The sequence below is a fragment of the Dasypus novemcinctus genome, chromosome 8, assembly GCF_030445035.2.
Source record: "Dasypus novemcinctus isolate mDasNov1 chromosome 8, mDasNov1.1.hap2, whole genome shotgun sequence".
Classification (NCBI taxonomy): domain Eukaryota; kingdom Metazoa; phylum Chordata; class Mammalia; order Cingulata; family Dasypodidae; genus Dasypus; species Dasypus novemcinctus.
Window position 1 is genome coordinate 36,555,416 of NC_080680.1, and position 25,183 is coordinate 36,580,598.

At 37.1% G+C, this 25,183-nt stretch overlaps 1 protein-coding gene across 1 annotated transcript in view; it reads right to left on the reverse strand.

The window, feature by feature from the left end:
• Positions 1–522: 522 nt before the first annotated feature.
• The window catches only part of TMC1 (transmembrane channel like 1), a 133,640-nt gene continuing 108,979 nt past the window's right edge, over positions 523–25,183 (reverse strand). The window contains exons 15-20 of the mRNA XM_071216678.1: positions 19,806–19,873; positions 14,756–14,995; positions 9,258–9,383; positions 5,432–5,510; positions 5,261–5,312; positions 523–2,167 (exon numbers count right to left, since the gene is read on the reverse strand). Coding sequence (XP_071072779.1) covers positions 2,145–2,167; positions 5,261–5,312; positions 5,432–5,510; positions 9,258–9,383; positions 14,756–14,995; positions 19,806–19,873 — 588 coding nt within the window. The 3' untranslated portion in view covers positions 523–2,144. The remainder of the gene's footprint in view (positions 2,168–5,260; positions 5,313–5,431; positions 5,511–9,257; positions 9,384–14,755; positions 14,996–19,805; positions 19,874–25,183) is intronic.

Genomic DNA, 25,183 nt, shown 5'->3' on the forward strand with positions numbered 1-25,183 from the left:
TGTTTTCTTCTTCTAAGAGAGAATAAAAGGTACACTCTGATTTCGTTGTTTGCCTCTAATTTTCCCTATAGAAATAAGGTTACGGAAATAAACCATAGCAATCTAATCCCCCCAGAGAAAGGCAACCCTCTTAGTAGCCATAAAATAGTTTTTGACCTTAGATCTTTGTCCATGGTAGGATGGAATATTTTCAACAGCTCTCTAGAGATGGAAAGGGTTAATATTTCTAAAACTACTTAATTTAAATCAGGTGGGTGTTTAGGATCTATAAAAATCTAACTTATTTTTTAATTATAGAAAGATTGAAATCTAGCCTATCACATCAGAATGCTTGTACTATGAACATTTGTGCAAAAAGTACATTGTCTTCAGGAGATGAATGCCCTTGGGGGACCATTTATCATCTCTCTCAACATTATCTTTATGACATAGATAAAGGGCAAGGGGTGTCATCCACATTGTAAATTTGGCAACATGCATAAATCAGTTCTCCTATCTCATTAATGCACAGTGCAAAAATGATCCAAGTAGAAATAATAGTAGCTTTACTTACTCATCTGCATTATAGTATAATGAGATAATAAACTCAGCACATCAGCAGATAATCCATTTTTTACATATAGAAACATTTTTCATCCAGACAACAGAAGTTTTAATTTCACAATGCAATTGCTGTAAGTTAAATTGATTCAATTTAATTAACGAGCACTTATTGAATGCCTACCTGTGCACAGCACTATACAAGGCAATATACAGCATAGAAACAAGTTAGAAGATATGATCCCTGCTCTTGGGGGAGCTTAAAATCTGGTTAGGAAAGAAAAGCTACGCATACAAGAAACAATAGAAGACCATTCCAAAATTACATGAAAATTAATATAAATAATAAACTCTGATTAAAGCTATAAGAAGTTTAGGAAGGCTATCAAGGGACTGATGAGATTAGAAATGAAGGCTAACCTGAAAATGTTCCCCAAGGAAGGAAGTCTTGAATTTGGTATGATGGAATTGATGATCATATAGGTTAGCAGAGGAAAGGAAGATCTTTCTAGGGCTACTAGAAAATTGAGAAGAAAAAAAATCAAAGACAGAGTAATAAAAATCACCAAGTCAATTGCAAGGAATAGCAGGCAAGTTGGCTTAGTTTGGGGAAATGAAAATGTAAGTTAATCACACAACAAGACTAGCTGAGGGTATTGAGTGTTATTATTCAAAGTCAATTCAAACTTTATATAAACTTTAAATACATCTATGAACTAAAGTGTCAGATAAAAAGTGTGTGTTTTCCTAACCTTAACAAAAAAACAAAGGAAAAGTATAGAATATTAGAATCTAAACTCAGGAGACTGATTGTTGGAGGCCAAATGAGCAGACTGCAATGGAATGGCAGTCACATGTAGTGCCATTTTTTTTTTAACAAATGAAGAATTTGTCTATGACCCATGTTCTCCCTTAAGTGAGAGACCTTCAACCCAGTGTTTATCAGGCCACTAATTCATTTAAGATTTTTCTTCTGAAGAGCCTATTCCTTTTCATGCTGAATCCAGCAGGAAATATAAAAAAGTCTTGGGTGTATATTTTGGGGGGCTGTGAGTGGGAGATAGGTAGGAAAAAAAAAAGGAGAAAACAAGTGGCTGTATTCAGAAAAATGAATGAGTGAATAAGTACAATGAGTATTTTATGAAGATATTTCTGAACTTAGAGGGAAAAAGAGGGTGAAATATTCCTGCTCCTCATCCAAGAAAAGCTAAAGCTGAAAAAAATATATAAAATGCAACTCCATACAAGCAAAATGTTTTTAAATTAAATTACCAAGTAAACCAGTGAATGAGACTGCTGGATTACACCTGCTTTTAAACTCAATTTGTTAAGGAAACTTTCAGGGAAATGGGTCAGAGAAGAAAATGGCAGTTCAGGAAATAGTCCTTAATAGAGACTATGCTGGAGTTCCTCTTGCCAAACTATGATTGGCAAAGCCTTCATGTGATCGATCGTGATTCACTTGCTTGACCTTGATAACCCATCAGGAGTAGAAGAGGGGAATAGCAGCTTTACGACGCTTGTTCTTTCGGCCTTCGTATAATTCATTACTCTTAAACAGCACAGTAAGGAGTATTTCTGGGCCACAAGGATGTCTATGAAAGTTACTGGCCACCAGCAGCTGCAGCTGTTCCAAAAAGAAAAAGGAAAAAAGAAATACAAATTATATATATAGAAAAGACAAGAAGAAAATAAAATTTTAGTGTGGTTAATGGTTCTGAATGAAGTGGCCTGAAATCTGTATCTTCCAAGTGTGCTACACTTTACCATAATATTTAGCATTTTTATATTCAAAATATTTCTACGTGTCTTATTTTATTAAACCCTCACAGAAATTCTAAAGAAGGCAGAATGGAAGTTCTTGTTTTGTAACATTTATTAATTCTTACTTATCTCATTAATATAGAAATTTATGCCTATCAAATTTGTCCAGTAAAAGTATTCCTCATAGTCCAGTAGACTTTCAGTAGATATTTACTGAGGGACTGTTACATGTCACATATGTATTAAGTCCTGAGGAAACAACTATAAATAAGATACCTAGGATTATAAAGATTTTTAAGCATAAATTATGGGAAACCATTAGAGAAATAGGATGCTTTAGCATTATAGAAATATCTAATACAATGATGATATCAACATACCTAAACTAGAATTTAGATCTTAGAACTTTTTCACTTACCATTCTCAACACTAATTTAATAATGTTAAATTGTAGCCACAATCTTGAGAATATAGAAAAGCACGGCTTCTGTTCCCTAATATTCTGCAGAGCAGAGAATACTACCTAAAAAATAATATAAGAAAAGTTCCTACAATGGAAGAGCTTGAGTTTACAGAATAAATGGGCACATTAATGAGACCATAGTAATAAAAATATATCCACTCTAAGTTGTATCATCGTGAACTCTCAGAATATTGATGATAAGAAACATAACCAGAAACCTTCCAGAGAGATAAGATAAAGAAACAGAAATATAAGTCACTCGAGATGGATTAAAAGTCAGAATAAGTTTAGAATTATGAATAGCAATTCTGGAATCTAGAAAACAATGGGAAGGCATCTTCAAAATTCTAAAGGAATATTATTTTCAATCTAATCAGAAGGGTATTTCCAACATCATCTAAACTCTTAATCAAAAGGGAAGGTAAAAGAAGGACAGTTTTAGACATGCAAGATCTCAGAAAATTTTTTTCTTTCATATACCCTTTCTTCACCAAAACATATGAACAAACCAAGAAAGAGATAGTTGGGAAAATTAGGAAAAGGATATGCAAACTAGGAGAGAGTGCTAGAGAACCCCCCGGGACGACAATGGAGAGAAGTTAGAAGATTCTATCTGTATACTTGGTATAGAAGAGGAACCAGCTGAGACTGGGGAAGTTCAAAAGATTCCTGGGAAGATTTCTCCAAGCAGACAAAGTAGATAGAACACCCAATCTGTCTGAATATATAGAGAGAGCATAATTCAAAAAATAGCAGAGAGATGGAGATTAGATTAATGATAATTACATGGAAAATAATTAATGTTTAAAAAGATAATTAAGAATCCTGTGAAAATAAAAAGTGTGTACAAAAAGTCATATTTTACTATTCAACTCAGCTACGAAAAAATATCAGATGGTCATAATAATGTAAATACTCAATATTAACCTAACCAAATAACAATATAATTATAGTAAGGATATGTAGAGAGATTTGGGCAAGGGTATGAAAGAGAGCCATATCCTTATTTGCATTCTAGTTAATACTTTTTTTTTTTGAGGTACCAGAGTGGGGGATTGAACTTGGGACCTCATATGTAGGAAGCTGGTGCTCAGCCCCTGAGTCCTATCAGCTCCCTGTAATTAATACTTTAAATATATAATATTTTAAACTAAACAATCAAGAAAGTAATGAAAGCATGCAGTTTGGAAAATAATACCAGAAGAGTCAGCTAAACGGGTTGGAAATGTTTGTCTTTGTATAGTTGGATGGTGGGGGCAGGCAGAGGAAGGGAAGGAGATACTGTTTTTCATAATAAGCTTTATAGAATTATTTGACTCTAAACTGTGCATATGTAACATTGATAAAAACTAACATGTTTTATTAAAAGATGAGTTGGATAACTGTAAATTACCACCCAGCATTCCTTTTTCCTTCTCTTGGGGAGATGTACCCCCTCAATGTATTCTATGTGCTTCAAGGAAATTGAGAACCTCCAGCTCCAAGGGTGGGTCCTGACTGGCTTAAGCCACTCATCATTCTCTCCTTCCCAGATGCAGGGATGAGCACATGACCCTCTTAGGTCCCATTTGAAAGGAGGAGACATTCTGTGAATTTGTAGAGAAGACATTTTCTTGTTCTTCCAAGGGAGCTACTTAAAAATAGTCTCTCTTCCTCTGGACAGGGTAATGTAAGGAAGAGGTGTTAGTAGCTGCTGTGGAGAGAATCAAAGAGAAATGGGACTCCTTTGATCACATATTAAATTTAGGATAAAGCAGAGTCTGAGACCATATATTTCATCCCTCTATACACTTGCATGGACTGATGAATTCCAGTTTTTTAATTAAACCAATTTGGGTTTTTCCCCCAAATTTTGATTTTTCTATTACTTACAGGAAAAAAAAGGTTCTACTAATATAAAGAGTTTTTAAGTTAGGAATGAGAGAAATCTGGAAAAGGCATTGGATAAAAAAGATTTTCACTCAAGTTGTTAGGCATCACTTTACCTATGGAACTCAAAACGTATAATTCATTTTGGCAAATAGAAGCACACATTATTGTAATATTTTACAAATAAAGGAGGCTTTAAAAGAGAAAGAGAAAGAGGTTAATGGATTAGAAAAAAGCTTCTGGCAATTAATAGTGGTAAACTCCCTTGGGATCTTCCTAATGGGTTCTTCCATGTATAAAAATGGTTAATTTGAGAGGAAGGGAATCTGTGTTTGTACCTGCCATTTGTATAAGACTATATGGATGTTTTCTTCATTTCCTGTCAATTTTTAAGGTAACTTTTTTTTTTTTATCATTACTACTGAATTTACCATTCCTGAATTTTTTTCCTCTTTTCTCTTTCTAACTGAAACCCCCTTGGAGGTGATGGCTGTGAAGGTCTAAAATGGCTTGTTTAGGGCATTAATGCCATTCCACATAAAATGCCCCACTTGAAAGTGGACAGGGATGAAAGGGCATGAGCCTTATGGAAAAAAGAATTGCAAACATAAAGATATCTCCAACCTGCTCGCGCGGCTGCCATTTTCTTGTTTCGCATTTTGTTCTCCAAAGCTTGCTACACATGAAAAAAGAGAGGAGAAAATTAGCTTCCCTGGTCTTTTCTATTACTTGACATAAATAAATTATAATAATGAAAATACACTCAATATTTCTAAAAAATCAATTTCATCCTACCATTTTCATCTTCTTTTTTAGATCCAGATTTGCTGCCTTCTGGCCCTTAGCTGTAGCATTGAGATAATAGATGGTCAAGCTAAATTTAAAAAAAAAGGGAAGGGAAGGGAAGGGAAGGGAAGGGAAGGGGGAGGGGAGGGGAGGGGAGGGGAGGGGAGGGAGGAAAAAAGAAAAGAAAAAAAATTTACACTTTATGGTGCTTTTCACTAGGTCATAGAATGTTAGCATTGGGGTGGATTTTAGGATATTTTCTATACTAACTCTCATATTTCGTAGATAAAGAAAATGAGGCACAATTAGAATTACACAGCAACTAGAGAAGGAGCTCAGAGTGGGACCCCAGAGCTCCTGGTCACCAGCCTGCTGCTCTTTCCTCCTACCATACTGCTAATGCTAGCTCTTTCTTGGAAGTGTATTAATATAAGATTAAATTATAACGAAGACTAACATTTTAAATCAATGTCAATGGCATCTGAGAGAAAGCAAAATCTACTGAAGTTTACAGAACATGTCTAATAAAAAGGAAAATGGCTTTCTACATCAAATTCCCTGCTTTGGTTTATATGGCTAAGAATATCTTTTTTCATAGTCATAGCTAAGTAATATGGATTTTTTTCATGGGATATTGTTTGCAATTCTCCCTCCCTCAAAAAGAAAATAATTTATAAAGGAACATTTGTGTCCTTTAAATGATGTTTATATTTCTAGAAAGGGCAAATCAAAGTTATTCCAGGCAAACAATTCTGCAAAAGTAAATGTACCTGTCCTCACTTAAGGCAATACAATGAAAAAAATGCAGTAAAAAGAGTAACTGATTAGTAAAGAATTATCATATGACCCGGAAATCTCATGTCTAGAAAAATATATATATATACTAGAAAGTTTTTTAAAACTGTGAACCCTAATGTAAACTGTGGATTATAATTAGTAGCATAATTATAATAATATTCATCAATTCATTGATTGTAACAAAGGTCTCTCATTAATGCAAAGTGTTAATTATAGGGAAAACTGTATTTCTATGTGGTGTGCTATACTGGAACTCTGTATTTTCTGCAATATTTCTCTGGAAACCTACAACTTCTCTAATAAAATAAATACTTTTTTGAAAAGGTAACTGATATTATTCTTTGTGGCAGATAACTGAATATTGAACACATTTCCTCTACTCATCAACATGCAAGATTAAATCCTTTATGAGCCATCTGGTGCTAGCAACGTAATTATTGATACGGTTTAGCTGGGTTTATCTTTTATATGAGTGATGGAAGTTTGAATGAAATTACATACATGAAAGCATCTGGTGCAATGTCTGGCATGAAGTTGTGCTCAATAAATGTGAGATTGAGTGTATATGTATATGTGAGTGTGTTATTAGATTTTTTTAGCAAAGTGACTGGATTTGGAGGATAACTCAAACATCTCACCAGTCATTTCCAGTTCTGGAATTCACCTTTATTTTCTGCTTTGTAATAAACCTTAAATGGGTTTTTCTCATAAATCATTTTCATATCCCCCAAAGACTAAGTCTAACTACAGAGAACTAAGATGAATTATACTATCTATCTAGTGTCTCAAAACCATCTAGATTGAGTGAATATGATCAAGTAGGGACATTCAAATGTTTGTAACATTATCTAAGTAAAGAGAATAAAAAGCCAAGCCAAATACACGGGCCCCCTAGAACAGAAGATGAGACCTATGGAATCCCAAAAGCAAATCAGTAATGAACTGACATTTGTGTTTTAAATCAGAAGCTCAGAACTAAATAAGCCTAGGAGAAAATCTATGTGCTCCCTCCATGCTGTTCACCTTTCCTCTAGACTGTCTGTATCAAGGGTTGGCAAATGGCCTCCAGGCCTTAGGTGGTCTGAGGACTATTTTGTACAGCTCATGAAAGAATGGTTTTTACACTTTAAAATGGTAATATAAGCATTTAAATAATAGCCTTAATTGGTCTCTTGACCCACAAAGCTGGGCCCTTTAAGTAAAAGTATGTGATGTGGGGTCTAGACCATCCCTTCGATAAGTAGCTTCTTGCCCTTCTGAACACCCCATGATGGTGAACTCCCAGTGTAGGGACTACCAAGGTGTGGGGAGAATAAGGGGTGCAAAAGGATAGGATGTGAGTTTGAACCCTCTTACTGGCTACTTGATTTGGGGCAGCTAACTACTCAAAGCTTCCATGTGCTCTTGGTAATACAATTAATGAAGCCAATTTCTTTAACATTATTGTGGGAGTTCAATGAGTTCTTGCATGCAGTGCCTGGGAGGACAGCAGCCACAAATCAGTCTTGTTCTTTCTCCACTCTTCTGAAACAGCTTACTGAATCTTTACATAGTGGCATTAGAAATAATGTTCTTTCATTGTTTGCAAAGAAATCTAACTCTCAATAACTTAAGAAAATAAGAAAGCCTAACATTAAAGTTTTGTGTTTTCTAAAACAAGATCTCAATTATACCACTAAAGGGCCTTACCTCTTAAAGGCCACAGGGATTTTTATTAATATCAGAAGCCACTGCATCACGAAAATGTGGAGAAAGAAAGTCACTTCAAGGGCCATGTGTGCATCAGGCAGGTCATTCTCTAACGCATCTGGACCAGAGATTTACTAATGTACTCTTCATTCCACCCCAGGATCAAGGTTCTGTAATGTATAAGAGGGCTTTTTTATTTTTTAACTATCCCTACTGGCTCTTAGCTCTCCCTCACTGAAGTTGTCACAGTATAAAGGAGTGAGCATCGGATTTACCATCAAAGGATCTGCTTTAAGTCCTACTAGTACCATTTCACCATCTTTCTCACTAGGGAATTCACTTCACTCCTATAAGTTAGTTTTTAAATTTGGTTCCTGATAATAAAGAAGATGGTGATGATGGATAATGATAACTTGGTCCAGAATCCCAACTCACTTGCTTCAAAGCAGTAGGAGTTTTCTCCTTGAGATTTCCTGCTTTTACCTTTATTTACGCCAATGCACCCCTTTGCATCAACTATCATTTCTGAAGTCTCCCTAGGGGAAGTTTAACTCTGCCATCCTTGACTGAGAGCAATGTTAGTGCCACATAGGAGGGTCTTGGGGATTAAAAGGAAAGGTTAGGACACTTTTCTTAGCTCAGCCATAGCAATATAATTGTACTTAGATTGTAAATTTAAATTTATCTGTGGTAGCCAAGTATCAGAAGCCAGTGAAGCCAGTGAAAATTACATGGAATGAAAGCTCACTACCAAGTTCCCCTTTGGATACCACCTCTGACTTTGAAGGTATAGACTAAGTGGCCTTTCTGAGACCCTTCCGGTCCTATGATTATAGTATCATGATATACAGATATTGATGTCCCACTAGAAACAAGGAGAGGATGGTTTTTAAGATACTCTTAAGCCCTTAGCCCTAAATTACAGCCTATAGGGTTCCCAAGGAGGATATTAACTTAGAGACTAATCATTCCTGTGTTTTCACAGCCATCTGCTTTATGGAACAAAAGATGGGTACCAGTTGTGGGGAGAAGCTCAATGTGCTGATTAGATTTAGCATTTATGTTTCCCTTGCTTTAACTGTTACTGATAATTATTTTGATTACTCCAGAGCAAATCTTATAATCCTGGGGAGGGAAAGATAGATGCAGATGGCTGTGAATTGCATCCAATTGGATCAAAATATGGCTCATGAATTTCAGCCTCTCACCACCATGTTATCAGTACTGAATTTGGTTAGGTTACTGCACAAGCCTTGGGAAGAACGAGGGAACTGGAAAAGCTGACACCTAAAAGGATCCAGGAAGAACATTACAGACACTCTTTCTATGGAGGAGGGAAAGCACATACGCCATAACCAATACGACGGCAATGACCAGTCCAGGATTAGAAAGCTGTCTTAAAATCTTCGCCATCCAGCTTGGGAAATCATGCTCCAGTGTCTCCCCAATGACTTCAAACATCCTATTTTTGCCACTGAAAAAGCAGGAGAAGAAGTTTATTTAAAATGCATGGAATACCCATAGCTATAGCAAAAAAACTAGAAATATTTCTCAAACACTGCCTAGGTACTCCTTTAGGTTAAGAATCTGACATTTATTTAATGCAACTGCTGATATTTTGATCTCACATTGTCAACACAGAACTAAGATATGAGAAATGTTATTCCAATGCAGGCAAGTAGCCAAAGCAGTTAGGAAATGAACCATGGCATTGGACTTTTTTTTTTTTAAACATGTTTCTAAGATTTTGATTGAAATATATTTTGTAAATAGTGCATAAGATTATCCGTCAGCCAGCTGTCCTTGCAGGAGAACATTCTTTTTGGGCTGAGGAAACAGTGCACTCATTATTTAATTAGCCTTGGAAATGAGCATAAGGAATAGTTTAATGGAATAAAATCTGCAAATAATCCAATAACTCTTTCCACCCAATAACTTCCACCTCATTTTCCACCAGACCTCTTTCTTCAGAGCTGTTCACAGGTAACCACACTAAATGATGAGTCCTTTCCCTCTCAATTTCTTCTGGCCAGGCCTTAATGGGTACCAACTTAGCTCCACTGCTAAGAACAGAAAATGCAAAGACAAGGAAAACAAACCTAAAAGGTCAAAGTCCTTAGTGGGTTGATCCTGGACATATTGAGAATCAGCCCCTATAAACTAGAGAAATAGAAACAGGATGTCTGTCTTAACTTTGTTTCTAATATCCAGAATTATAAAATAATATCCATTAGGCCATATACTTTTTTAATGTATATGCATATGGATTCTACTATGGAAAGATGTAATTTTCTGAAAGATTTTGGGTTCTTTTTCACCAACTTGTATGTATCATCAGAATAGAAGTTGGTGTAGCCCTTAAGAGAGCACTTTGGTTTTGCTTGTGTTTTTTAATCTTTAAACGTACTGAACTACTAAATGAACAAGACTCACAAATCCCAGATGAAATATTTCTTCAACAGATCAAGAGTTGCTCCAAGTATTTTGCCTGGGTTTGCTGTACCACAGAGGTAAGTGTACACTCTGCTTCACAAATCATATGTCTATTGTCTATATACTTAGTAGCAAGATCAATGATACCTGAAGGGGAAGGAAGCTCACAGACAATTTAGAATGACATCAGCTTGTTCCAAAAAGATGTTTTCTTCATCATCCTGTGGTAGATTGAACCATGTACCCCAAAAGAAGACACATTCTTAATCTTAATCTGTGTTTCTAGAGATGTATACCTTTTATAAATAGGACTCTTTGAACATGTATTAACAGTTAAGATGTGGACTCATTTGTGCATAGGCGCTTCTAAGATGCTATTCAGATGTGGACATACTGAATCAGGATGGATCTTAATCCACATTCCTGGTGTCCTTTACAAGCAGAAGAAATTTGGACACAGTCAAAGAGACTACAGGTAGAAGTTAGAAGTCAGCAGAAACCAGTAGAACAGACAAGAGGAGAGATCACCAAGTGATGGGGGCAGAGATGCAAGTCAAGAACCCCAAGGATCACAGCAAGCCAGCACCAGAATTCTACAAACTTTAGGGAGAAAGCATGACCTTGCCAATGCCTTGATTTTGGACTTCCAGCCTCCAAAACCATGGGACAATAAATGTCTATTGATAAGCTAACCAGTGTGTGTTATTTATCATAGCAGTCAAATTAAAACAAACTAAAATAACTCCATTCTAATTGACCATAGTTTCCACCTGCCATGTGGAATAGAAGGTAAAGAAATAGGCAAGGAGGACTAGAGAAGATAAGAGAGTCCATCCCTCCTTCTCTAGTCTCTCAGACTGTGACTGATGAGTGTAGTTAGAATGGGAGGACTGGAAATTTAGCAATTTAGAAAAATAATCCCTACCCACAAAGATCATCTTAGCATCCAGTATATCCCAAGGCAGTTGTCAGCATCTCTGGGTATTGTTTAGGGTCTTTTTCAGACCAGGTTTCTTACCAAAGAAAGGAGTCTAGGTCTCTTTATTATAAGCAACCTACACAAACATCTATAAAAAATCTGGGAATCCTATCTCCTGCCAAATTAGCCCAGGTATACTACCTCACAATATTCCAGAAGTCCTTTCCAATCTGTCTGCAACTATACATGTAAGTGAAATGTTACTGATTTAGCCTGCATCTTTCATGTGGGCATTGCCCAATCTGCACTAGATTAGAATGGTCTACAAAGAGGCCTGTCTTCTTAGTCGAAGCTCTGTAGGACCAGAATCTATGTCCAATTTATCCCAGGTCTCCTCAGGTGCTTAACATACAATAAGCGTTATTCATTCATTAACACAAAGTACTTACCAGCGCTCTACTGTTTTCAGTACACAAAGAGATTAAAATACTCTGTTCCTAACCTCTAGAAGTCAGCTAGACTATTAAGGAAAATGGCTGCAAAAACAGCCACAAATGGGCAATGTAATAGAAGTATCACGATATAATGCTAAGTTTTAAAATCGCTAAACAAACCCATACATATTACATGACTTCAGTTATCAAAAATCTGCCTAAAAGAAAAAAAGAATACAAAATCCCAAAATGTTGAGTTGTTATTTTAGGTCTTTAGGGATTTGAGTAGCTTCTGTTTCCATGTTTAAATTGCCCACAATTTTCTAAGTTTTCTAGGATAAACACATATTACAAAAAAAAACAAAAACAAAAACAAAAACAGAAAAGCTAATGTCATCATTTAAGCAGAGAGGTGTGATATGTGAGAGCTTGAAGAACCACAAATTGTTCAGAATTACTGACATCAAGTGGCAGGAAATAAGGTTGAGCAAGCAGAAGAATTTTCTTCAACTGGGCATCAAAGAAATAGATGTTAAATTATTGAGCTGTCTAATGTATACCTATTTCATAGCCTATTGGAATAATTGCCTGGAAAACCCACCTTTGCTAACCAGCTCTAATCAAACCAGAACAAACCAGAATATCTCAATAAATTGCTTTGCTGCATGGACCTTCTAAAAATCCTGTAGTCATCTTCCCTGAAACCATAACTAAACCTGGGGACAAAGTTCCCCATCCTAATGGCCATCTCTGTGATGTGTCTACTAACCTTCCTCAAATACATGTTTGCCAACCTGATGCCCACCCAGAGCCAGGTAGTGCCGGAGGAGCGTCACTGAACAGGATGGTGAAACTACCTCAAACTCAGAGTCCCTAAGGATGTCAAACCCTGAGGTTCCTATTGGTAAATGCCTTCTCTCCTTATTTCTAGAGGAAAACAACCCTTTGAAACTTTAAAGTCCAAGCAAGTAAATATGGTGAACAGTCTTTTGCTTTAAAATGAGATCTACAGGGAAATTAACTGTCTGTATATACTTTTCCTTACACTCCACTGAAAACATTTCAATATCCCTAATTATGAAATAGAGAAGTACATGCAGTGATTTTACTTATGTTTACTAATTAGGAAACACTTGGACAAAGTAGGATACTATGCCTTAGATACAAATGAATATTTTTTCTTTCAGTACAAATCAGAGTAACTCAGTAGGTGACATAAAGGGAGGCAGAGAGTTAGAGCTCAAAAAGCTAAAATTGTACAGTACTTGTACAATTTCATTTTAAATAGGAATGCATCTGAATAACTACCAACCAGTTTCATTTTTACATATTTTTCCCTTTGCTATATACTGAGACAGATCAATTTCCAGTTAAAAAGTTAAAAGCACACCTAAAACTTATCCTGGATATTAAGTTATGTGGATTATTTGCAATTGACTAATGCATTTGAATGGCTCATCTTTTGAACTTTGTACCCTGAGATTTATTAAGAATTTATTATGGGAAGTGGACTTGGCCCAATGGATAGGGTGTTCGCCTACCACGTGGGAGGTTCGTAGTTCAAACCCCGGGCCTCCTTGACCCGTGTGGAGCTGGCCCACACGGTGCAGTGCTGATGCGCGCAAGGAGTGCCCTGCCACGCAGGGGTGTCCCCTGCGTAGGGGAGCCCCAAGCGCAGGAGAAAAAAAGTGCAGCCTGCCCAGGAATGGCGCCGCACACACGGAGAGTTGACACAGCAAGATGACGCAACAAAAAGAAACACAGATTCCCGGTGCCGATAGAAGCGGTAACAGAAGAACACACAGCAAATGGACACAGAGAGCAGACAACGGGGGGCGGGTGGGGGGGGATAAAAAAATTAATCTTAAAAAAAAATGTAGTAAGACCAATCTTTCCTTCAAGACTGCAATTTCACAATTATTCACCAGATGTCACTGTCTGCATTATTTATAGCAACCCATTATAAAATAAAATGGGGCCTGTCAACCCCAGCTTCCAGAGTATGACAGAACTCCAGCTGTGTTTTTGCCCTATCGGCTCGCTTAACATTTTTTTCTTTTCTGATAAAGTGATAATGACTCAGGCTAAATTGGGGCGAAAATGCCTTTTTTATACTTAGACTTTGGGTAAAGAATCTTTTGACTTTAATAACATGGGTCTGGTAGCATGAAGGGGAAATTATATGTGGCCATGACTGCATCAGGCTTGTCATTCACACTACTTTTCACTTTCACATTTCCTCCACTGAAAAGGAAAATCTCTCAAATGCGTGCTAACCAGTTATTCAACGTGCAGAGCTTTTGAGGGAATTTGTGGAAGGTTCCTTTCTAAAACTCTGGAAAATGAAATCCCACCTCTCCTAATACCAGTGACTTAACTTTCTTGGTATATGTCAGAGAGAGCTGCAGAAAAGTGTATCTCCAACTTGGATCCCAGAGCTTTTTTGACTATTGCTGACTTCAGCAATTTATCCTTGTTACTTAGGGACACCATAAGAGGAGGAATACCCTTATTTTTTCTTAATAGCAAGTTGTAGCATTTTGATTCATAAATTATGTGACCCTCCTTATATTCATTATTATCCAACAATGGTTCCATTTCCCAGGAAGCTTGTGGGCAATCTACTTTCTCATTTTTTTTTTTCATTTTGGTGATCCAGGTGAGAAATAGCAGTAGCCTACTATTCCTGGAAGTAATGGCCTAGCATCAAGAAAACATTCACCACCAGACTGATGAAATCAAACCTTGCTGTTGGCTATCTCCTGATATGGAAATAGCTCAGATTCATTGTCCATATTTTACTTAGGCAGGAACCAGAACAATTATTTTCCCTTTTATGACTCCCAAATAAGAAAATCGATGGAATTTGCCTAAGAACTCAATCTCCATGTCACACACTGAACCTGAATACCCCCAAAAATCTCATTTTTCCAGGTTGAAAATACCAGTTTGACACTCTGCCCCCCCCAAAAAAAAAATTAGCTTGTACAATGAGTGACCATTCCCACCAGCACCCCTGAAAGAAAAATAAGCACACATAGATCTTCCGAGGCCAGAGACCTGAATGGGCCACAATCAAAAGACGGAGGGAGGGACACGATCATGTACAGGACAGGCATGGTGGACAGGAAGAGGATGAGCAGCAGCATGCCCAGGTAGAAGTTATTTGATCTGGAAGCTTTGAAGACCCTGGCCTCAGGAACGTTGCAACACATCACGGCCCAGCACTGGAAGTACATGGACGTGTGGAGGCGGAGGATGTTGATGCCCGGGAGGCAGGGAGCATAGAATGAGCCCATCCTAGAAAGGAAAACAGAGCTCTGCTCAGTGTTGAATCTTTACTCCATAACAAAGTCACACGGTACCTCCTTCCTGTACATCTTGCATAGTTTTACAGGCGGAAAACATATTTCCACATTCAGCCATACATACTCTTTTGATAAATTAACTTGACTAATCTAGTGCAGCTTCTATATGCATATTACCATTCTCTCCACTACTGTAGGTATTGTCTACATAATTCTTTCTCCCAAATTATACCACTAGCAATTATATCGCTATTATTGCAAAATTTAAGCCACAGAGTGTTAATACATTATATTTCTATCATTTGTTTTCTCTCTCCTAAATTCTAAAATAAACCTATTTTCCCCTAATATTCGTATCATTGATTAATATATCTAGAAATTTAACCTTTTAAAAAATAATTGACCCTTAAATCTACTCATTTTGTTCAAATAAACTGCCCATTTGGAGTAATTACTTTTGTCATGGGTAATTGGTTTTTGTTTACTGAAAGAAAAAAAAAATACATTAAGTTTTTTCTTTTCCTGATTAGACTATTTTCTGTTTGTAGCTGCTATGGTGTTCTGGTGTTTTAGAGCTGAATGATGTCTTTGTATCCAATAGGTTTCACTGATAATTTATAGCTAGCTTTATGTGTTTATAAGATGAAATCCACACATACATTTAATTTAGTTTTATCTGTTTACTTTTTTTACATTAACTTGTTTTGGGAAACTACTGCTTTATACACATGAATTTTCAAGTGTTTTAAAATATCATTTTAAAGAGGAACTACCTAAGGTAGGCTCACTTTTACTTGATGACATTGTTGATTATTTCAACAAGATAAATTTCAATTTTCTTGGATCGGAAAATTCTGAAACACATAAAACAACATTAATAACAATTTATTATGTCCAAAGCCAAAATGAAGATATATGGGAATTTCTTTTAGAAGTTTAAGCAGTGTCTTATCTTTAAACTATCCCAACTATGATTAAGTCCTCAACGGTCCTAAGTATATTTAGGACTTTTTACTTCCTAGGTATGTAGAAAAGTTGTTTAAACCAATCCAATGTAAAGTCAATATATTATAGGAGGTTTTGTGAGTTAGATGAAGAAATTAGTTTCTGTAATATTTGAACCTACAGCAACCCCATTCCATCGAAAATTGGAATTTGTCTCAATTTGAGTTGACTTGTTAGTAGTATTTTAGACAGCAGATCCAAATAATATTTTTCATATCAAATTGATCAGAGACACTGTAGAAAGTCACACTGCTAAAGAATATATGGGAGATTAGGCTCTGAAACAACACAGTGTATCTCGTACAGAAGAATAGGAGAGAACAGGGGACGCCAAAAAAGTGAGCAAACCGTAGAGACCAACAGTCCCAGCTGAGGGGTCAGAATTACAAAGCACTAGATTATGCTCCCAAATATCAATACTTTTGATTGAATATATTTTTAGATGACTATACACCCCCCACTCCTAGGCTTGGCCGTGTGACCTGTTTTGAACAATAATATATGAATAAAAATGAGTAACTTTTAAAAGCCAAGCATTTTGTTTTTTCTCTCATCTCCTGCTATTATGAATAGCAATGTTCCAGACGGTTCTAATGTTGACAGCCTGGTTCTCCAAAGTGAGGGTCACTGTAATGGTAGTTTCCTGCCAACCCAAATTGGAGATGGAACATAAATATTAAATAAATCTTTATTTTTGTAAGCCATTAAGATTTTGGTGATGTGTTTCATTGTCGCACAAATATTCTGTGCTAAGACAAAATTTGCACACAATTCAAAACCTAGATTTGCCTAAGACCATACTCATTTCTACCTACACAAATGTGTATTGTTTATATGTTTGCATGAATATAACCCTACTATGCATGTGTACCTATAGATAAATACATTTCAGATTTTCAAAATAAATACCACATCGACATTTTGAACAAATGGGTCAAAACTATAACTTGGAAAAATGAGTCCTGTACAGAGATATCTAAACCTTAATACTCATCTTAGCTTTGCTCATGACTCGCTGATCAGCTCAGCTAACTAAGACCCTTACCCAGACTTGATCCTATCATTTGTCAGTTAAAGACAATGGTAATACCTTAGCCTTATAAAATGCTTTTCTTCCAAGAAGATCAAAGCAAATGAAAGCTTCTTTTATTTAGCTCTCATTACTCCAGTCATGGTACATGGCAGGTAAATTATTCACATTTTATTAACTGAGAAAATGAACTTGAGAAAGGTTATAGGGTTGGCCAGAGGATACACAATGAGACAGTGTTTAGAACAATGCCCCAAACTCATGTCTCTCTGAGTGTTCTCTGCTGCCTTTTGGCATTCTGATATGATAGAGATATAATGTGCTTCCAACCATATAAAAATATTATCACAAAAATCTATGGTGTCTGTTTTAAAAAATAAATGTGCAATATAAAGGCTTATTGACTACTTTGGTCAAATCATCACAACAAAATGGATTTTACCTATAAATGTCTGGCTTTAGTAACAGCATAAAGAAACCCTTCACTATTCAGCAACTCCTACAGCAGTAATCAATGAATGTCTCCATTCTCAAGGTAACTGAACTAAATACAATATCCTCACACTTTTTTGATTGGTTCTACAGAAAATAGCCAAGCTCAGGCATCAGATCCTCATGCCTCATAAATTAGTGGAATTACAACACACGTATGAGTACCTTCCTGCAGGATGAGCCTATTATTCTCCTGTTCTACACTATCTCCTCACCTCTCCCACCATACCATATCCTCTACTCCCTCACCAACCTCCTGGGAGTAAGGAAAAGAATATCTGTGCAAAGGACAGTCCTGAAGATTAAAAAGAGTTATTTTGCTTCTGGGACTCTGGAAAGTATGTGAATTACTAGCACACACTCAAAAACCACAACCACTTTCTAAATTCCTCTTCAAAGTAACCAGAAGACTCAACTATTGTCTGAAGAATGATTACATAGAAAGAGATAGAGTAATAGGTGAAAGATCATGATAATGGGCTGCCTATGAGAAAACTCTTAGATTTTTAAAAAGAATTTCAACACGAGCAATAGTATACTAAAGAGTTGCAAAATTACAAGTAAAACCAACTAGGATGGCCATCCTAAATGCGTTTCTGTTAGGTAAAAATGGATTGCTAGACGAATCTGTTGTCTTAACTCTGAAAGAACACAATGGACATGCAGTGTATGTTTGCACAAATGGCATTCCACCAGACCTGGGGGATTTATGGCACAATAAGAGCCAAGGAGTTTTTTAACTGAAATTTAAGGCAGTAGATTCTCATTACTCCAATAGTAGTGTTAGCCATCTTCTACCACAATGGCAGAGTCTTCTTCAGGAAATGGAAGATACAGAATCCACAGAAAGTGCTCCCTTTTACCATGCTGTGCGACCTTGACTTCCCTCCTTGCTTGGAGAATAAAGGATACGTTTCACGTCCTAATGCCACTCTGGACTGAGAGCCAGAACTTAAAAAATTTAAAATGTGATGAAACAGCAATTACATTTGCAACATACTTGACGACAGAGAAAAGCATATTTTTATAGTCTTTCCTTCATACTGATTCAACTAGTAAGGCACAGGGATTGGATAGGCCCCATGGTAGGATGATGGGACCCTGAAGATTGATCTTTATACGATTGAAGCTGGAGGATTTTAACATTTGCAGGGGGATCTGGTCTCTCTCAGCACACAAAGGTTTACTTATTCAATTCAGGGCATCGACGACTGAAGGATTTGAGTAACACATGAAGCTTGTACAAACACCAAGCTTGTGTTTGGTGCTTACTGGTCCTTGTGCATAGAACAATGGTGCGGTTGGTAGCACAATCTTATTTTAACCATGTATCAAAAGGGTAAAGCAGTTCAGTTTAACTGCTTTAGTTCTTAGTTAAGAGTGACAGATTTCCGAGACACATGGTCCTCAGATGAATTACATGCTGTGATTCAATTTTTAAACTCAAAGACTGTTTCTACTGTATCAGCTCATTTTAACTGTCAGGGTTTACAGTGAGAATCCTATCATTCAATGAAAAATGACACTCCTTTGCATATCATGAGAAATAAGTCTGATGGGCAAATGATTCTATGAAACGAGTTACAAAATAAAGATCATATTTTCAATTAGACATTCCTAAAACATATCTCATCTTTATAAACAACTGGGCTTGGTAAAGGGCTTTTTTTTTCCTTGATGTATTGGAGGCCAGGGATTGAACCCAGGATCTTGTATGTGGGAAGCCAGCGCACAACCACTGAGCTAAATTGGCTTCCTGATTTGGTTTTCTCATTTGTTTTGTTTGTTGATTGTTTGTTTTTAGGAGGTACCAGGTACTGAATCCAAGACCACCCATGTGGGAGGCAGGAGCTCAACTACTTGAGCCATATCCACTCCAGGATTATTTTTAATAGTAACTATGAGTTGTATTTTAAATATATTCAATAGTGACAACACAACAAAATCACTTTCTCAGAAAGGACTTATATTAATTTATTTCATACATAATGTGTAGTAGTAGGATGAGGGCATGTTTCACTGTTCGATCCTAGAGCTATAGGCTATAAAAGCCTTCAAATAAATCTACCAACCAGAAAATAGACTCTTATCATTTGTAAAAAAAGCAGATGTATTTGAGGACCAAGGTTTATGAGATGAAAAAAAAAAAAAGCAAACTATTCATAGCCATTAGCTTTGCAAAGGCAAATGTCAAGTTAGATATAGACTCCAGGCAATGGTGTTTTACGTTAAAAGTGACCTTGGAGGCTTTTCCTTAAATGATTAGCCATCTTACCAGATCATGCCTTGGTTGAAGATCAGAGCGAGGACATTGCCACTGATGTCAAATTCTGTGTATGAAGGCTGAAAGAGACAGAACAGTCAATGAATTAGCATCTCAGTGAAAACTGAAAGGCAAGTGTTCCTGCATAGGCATGACTAGGCTCTCAACTACCTTATTGTGGCAAAATAATCAATATAACACATAATTAGGCACAAAGAGATGCCATTTTTAACCTAGTAAGGTTCATAAAAGTTGCTACCATACAGTGCTTTGGAGTGTGGCAAGACAGGCTCTCTCATACACTGTGGCAAAAGTAAAAATCAGAGTGACAGTTGCAGTTTGATATTATTGATGAATTGAAAAAATAAATATTGGCTTATGTTTGTAAACTGGTCTTTTCCTCTGGGCATATTAGAATATATTGGATTCAGAGGTTTATTTGACTAAGTAATCATGTAAACCTCTTGTGCCATTAGGACGTCAAGTCCCAATCCCTTGGTGGTTGGGGACTCACAGATAAAAGAAATGGCAAAGGACAGAGTAGAGGGTTTTTAATGTTGGAGTTTTGATGTTGGAGTTTGTGGCTGAAGTCTTAAGCTGGAGCCCCAGGAAGTAAGCACACAGAGGAAAGAGAAGCAAGCCCAGGGAAGAGAGGAACCCTGAGCCCAGGAAGAAGCAAGCCCGGGAAGAGAGGAACCCTGAGCCTGGAGAGAAGAAAGACTTGGGAAGAGAGGAAACCAGGAAGCCTGAACCCTGACAAACGTCAGCAACCATCTTGCTCTAACACATGGAAATAGACTTTGGTGAGGGAAGTAACTTATGCCTTATGGCCTGGTATCTGTAAGCTCCTACCCCAAATAAACACCTTTTATAAAAAACCAACCAATTTCTGGTATTTTGCATCAGCACCCCTTTGGCTGACTAATACAGCAAGATTTTGGGAAAACAAGTTGACATAAAAGATTTTAAAATTTCATTCTCTTTGGCCCTTAGGAATTTGTCATCTAGGAAGTAATATGAAATGCCAATACATTTTACCAAGCAAAGGTGAAACAATCCAAAGGTCCAACATTGGTTCCTTAAATGCAGTATATCTACATAATATATGATATATATTGCAGCTAACTACAATAGTTTTTTGGAATTATTTATATGCAGGAGAGAAGACTATACTCTAATTTTAAACAAAAATATATACATAATTAGATACTCATTATTTTTACCAACTCTATATGAAATTACATACAAAGAAAAAGGCTAGAAAGTAAACAGCAAAATATTAATTGTTATATGTGGGTGATGGAATTGTGGCTTTTATTTTCTTAAGTCTCGCTTATTAAAAATTTCAACAATAATGAAAATTACTTTTACAATAAAATAAACAGAAATAAATAGAACAAAAGTTTAAGAAGTGATTCAAATCTATGTCCAATGTATCTCTTAGATGATACTTCTCTGTCCTAGACAGTAGAACCAGGCTATTTTGGGGGCAGAGGCATCACCAATAGGAACTGAGTTGGGCTTCTCTGCTAGGATGGCCCATCTGAAGGCTTCCTGGTGGCCCATTAGGCATCTTAGCAGAAAAATTCCTATCAATAGGGTAATGCTAATCAGCATAGGCAATGAAACTGGTTCTTATTTAATTGGGGACAGAGAATTCAAAGAAGACTGACTAACTGGTAATAAGAGAGCAACAGAGGTGAGAGGACCAAGACAGAGGACCAAGCCTGCCCAGATGCTGACACCTTTTCCTGTGTGGCTTCAGAACATGCATTTCTTCATAACTTCTTCCCCCAACACACACATGTGCATGCAGACTAAAATGACCTGAGAGAGTCTCTATTCTTTCCAAACCCAAGAACCCAAGAAAATATATTTGTAAGGAGATAAAACAAGTTTCTGAGTTGGATCCTCAACAAAACTAGCCAGAACATTCAAATGCTTAGCCTTAAGAGACCCTTTCAAAATAAATTTTATTGTGGCAACATGGATATCAGACAATTTCTCATTTTAACCATTTTTATGCATACACAGTGGTATTAATTACATTTACAGTGTTGTACTACCACCACCACTATCCATTATCAAGACTTGCAGACTTTTCCATGACCCCAAAAGAAACTCTGTACCTATTAAATACCTCCCTCCCCCAGGCCACTGGTAATCTTTAATCTACTTTCTGTCTCTATTACTTGCTTATTTTAGATATTTTATAAAGGTGGAATCATATATGTTTTTTTTTTCTTTGGCATCTGGTCTATTTCACTCAGCATAATGCTTTTGAAGTTCCTCCATGTTGTAGCATGTTAGCAGAACTTCATTCCTTTTTAAGGTTGAAGAATAGTCTGCTGTGTGTATATACCACATTTTTTATCCATTCACCTGTTGATAGACGCTTGGGTTGTTTCCACATATCTTAAGAGGCTCTGAGTCCAGGCCTCAACTTCATCACTTTCCTGTAAAGTAGTACGTTCCTATTCAACTGAAACCTGTGGACAGTGTACCATGCTACAGATTCAGTGAGTACAGCAATTATTGCATAACAAGGTTGGTTAAATCACAAGATAAAATAAGATGATACATAGTGAAATGATAAAGAGCACTTTGTATTAAGCAAGACAAATATGGCTGGGATCATTTCAACATAAATTCAGTCACGGTACTGCTGGAGGATATACAAAGTATCTCACTAGCTGGTGGATTATCTAGGAGCATGAATGGCTGCAAGATGCAAAAGTGTTTAACAGTTTTTTATTTTGTTTTTTTTTAAAGATTTATTTATTTATTTAATTCCCTCCCCTCCCCCGGTTGTCTGTTCCCTGTGTCTATTTGCTGTGTCTTGTTTCTTTGTCCGCTTCTGTTGTCGTCAGCAGCACGGGAAGTGTGGGCGGCGCCATTCCTGGGCAGGCTGCTCTTTCTTTCCCGCTGGGCGGCTCTCCTTACGGGGCGCACTCCTTGCAGCCCCACGCGGGGGACACCACTGTGTGGCACGGCACTTCAGCACTGCGCGTGGGCCAGCTCCACACGGGTCAAGGAGGCCCGGGGTTTGAACCGCGGACCTCCCATGTGGTAGACAGACGCCCTAACCACTGGGCCAAGTCCGTTTTCCTAGTTCACAGTTTTTATTCCGAGATCAACAAGGAAAAAATGTGTCCTTCATGAAAAAAGAAGAATTGCTTTTAATTTGAAGAGCATTAACATTGAGTCTTGTTCCCTCCACAAGAGTGTTCTGCTCTGAATCATCTGCACTTTCTCCTAGATTCCTGTGTGATCACAGAACACATTTGAAAAATGCTCAGTCGGGTGACCCATGCCATCTGTGGCCTTGGAACAGCTTTTCTCTCTGCCAGTCAAAAATCAAGTCTTCAACCTTGGCCTCCTTCGAATAGTGTCATGATTTAGCCCACCAAACTACTGAACATGAAGAAATCTTTCAAATATATTATTTCTTTTATGCTCACAAATGCATAAACCTCTTAAAGGTCATTTGAAATGAGATATTTTTATAACTAGGTGACTAGAACAGCACAAAGGACACCCTGGGAGCCCCTAGCCTCGCACAGGGTTAGCAGCAGTGGCAGCTGGAGGGATAAAATCTTTGATGTGTAAATTGACCTGATGCAGAGAAAGGGCATAGGGTAGACCTAATGCACCCTGTGGTTTATCACAGACACATGACTGGGATTCAGCCTTGAACATTAGGTATTGTACCGCTATTTCCTACCTGAATGAACTAGGCCAATCACCTAATTGCTTTAGGCCTCAGTTTCCTCACAGATAAGTAAATGAAACAAACTACATCAGGGGTCTGCAAACTATGGCCTGTTAATCAACCAGGGCTTGCCTCTTTTTTTTTTTTTTGCCACCAGTTTCTGTAAATAAACTTTTACTGGAATACAGCTACATTCATTCATTTATATTTGTCCAAGGCTACTTTTGAGCTACAATAGCAGAACTGAGTAGTTGCAACAGACCATGTCCCACGAAGGATGAAATATTTACTATCAGCCCTTTACAGGAAAAGTTTGCCGACCCCTGAACAAGGTAATTTCCAAGACCTCTTTATAATCTAAAATTTGTAATTGGTTAAAAATTAGGTAGAGTTATTAAGGAATTGCTTCTCTGGAAACTCTTTTGGAAAGGAATTTAATACTGTATATATTAAACTCACAAACTCCCACTCTAAAAACAAAGCAAATATAAGAAGGTGAAAAAATTATATATAATTTTATTCAAGATGCTATATATACTATACAATTTAATACATATAAAATTTAATGCTCATTCTTTTAGAGGTGGACTTTTTTAACAAACATGTTTTGTTTTAAAAATTCTTCAAGTAATAGCTTAACAACATAAGAGTAAATAGATCTGGAATATATTTGTTTAATTGCCTCTAAAATATAAAAAAGCTTAAAGATAAATGGTGCTTGGGGAAATAAACAGATTTCCTTGAAACCTGAGGTAATGAAATTATTCAAATGGGATAAGTGTAATAAACTCACTAATGGCCACTCATTCCTAATAAGATTTTTAGGGCCAGCAACAGAGGAGCCCATTTGGAGTTAGGCTGAGGCCCCTAACAGCCAAGGGGATGGAAATTGTCTTGCTTTATTTTGGGAACTTTGTTTTTGTGGTGGGCCTGAGTCAGTCATCTACCTAGAGGGAGGACATATGGTGCTCATTGGACTGAAGAGCCTGGGAAAATCCATTCTCTCTCTGCAAGTTTAGTTATCTGGGGCAGAACGCCAAACTACGGGTATTGTAAAATGAAATTCAGGATCTCAGAGAGATCTGACACTGCAATGACCTGACTGATCTTCATGCAAATCCTATTTCCCACAACTGGAATCATTCTACTTAAAGATACAGGCTGGTCTGGTTGTGGCTCAAGGATAGTGGTCCTCATAGTGTGGACCCTAGACCACAAGTAGCAGCATCACTTGGGAACCTGTAAGTAAAGCAAATTCTCAGGTTCCACTCTAACGCTACTAAAGTAGAAGCCCTGTGTTTTCCCATGGCCTCCAGGAGATTCTAATGTGTGCTCAAATTTGAGAACCACTGCTTTAGGACAAATCCTAGCCTCATTTACTAGAATGATTCAGCACCTTGAGGCCTTCCACTTCAACCCTAGTTGAGATCAAAACCTTGTTAACTGCAGACAAACACCCTCCATAGTTTCATGAGCAAGTTCACATAAGCCTGTGCTATCCTGTTCTCATGTTCTTACCCCCTCTTAATATACCAGTGACTTCCCACTGACTCTTTCTCTTGCCATCTTCCAAGACTGCTACAATTAAACCTTCACATTTCCAACTAGAGATTAACAGCTAATATGATTTTCTATTTCTATATCCCAGACCCTCCCACTAACTCACTCTACTGCAAGT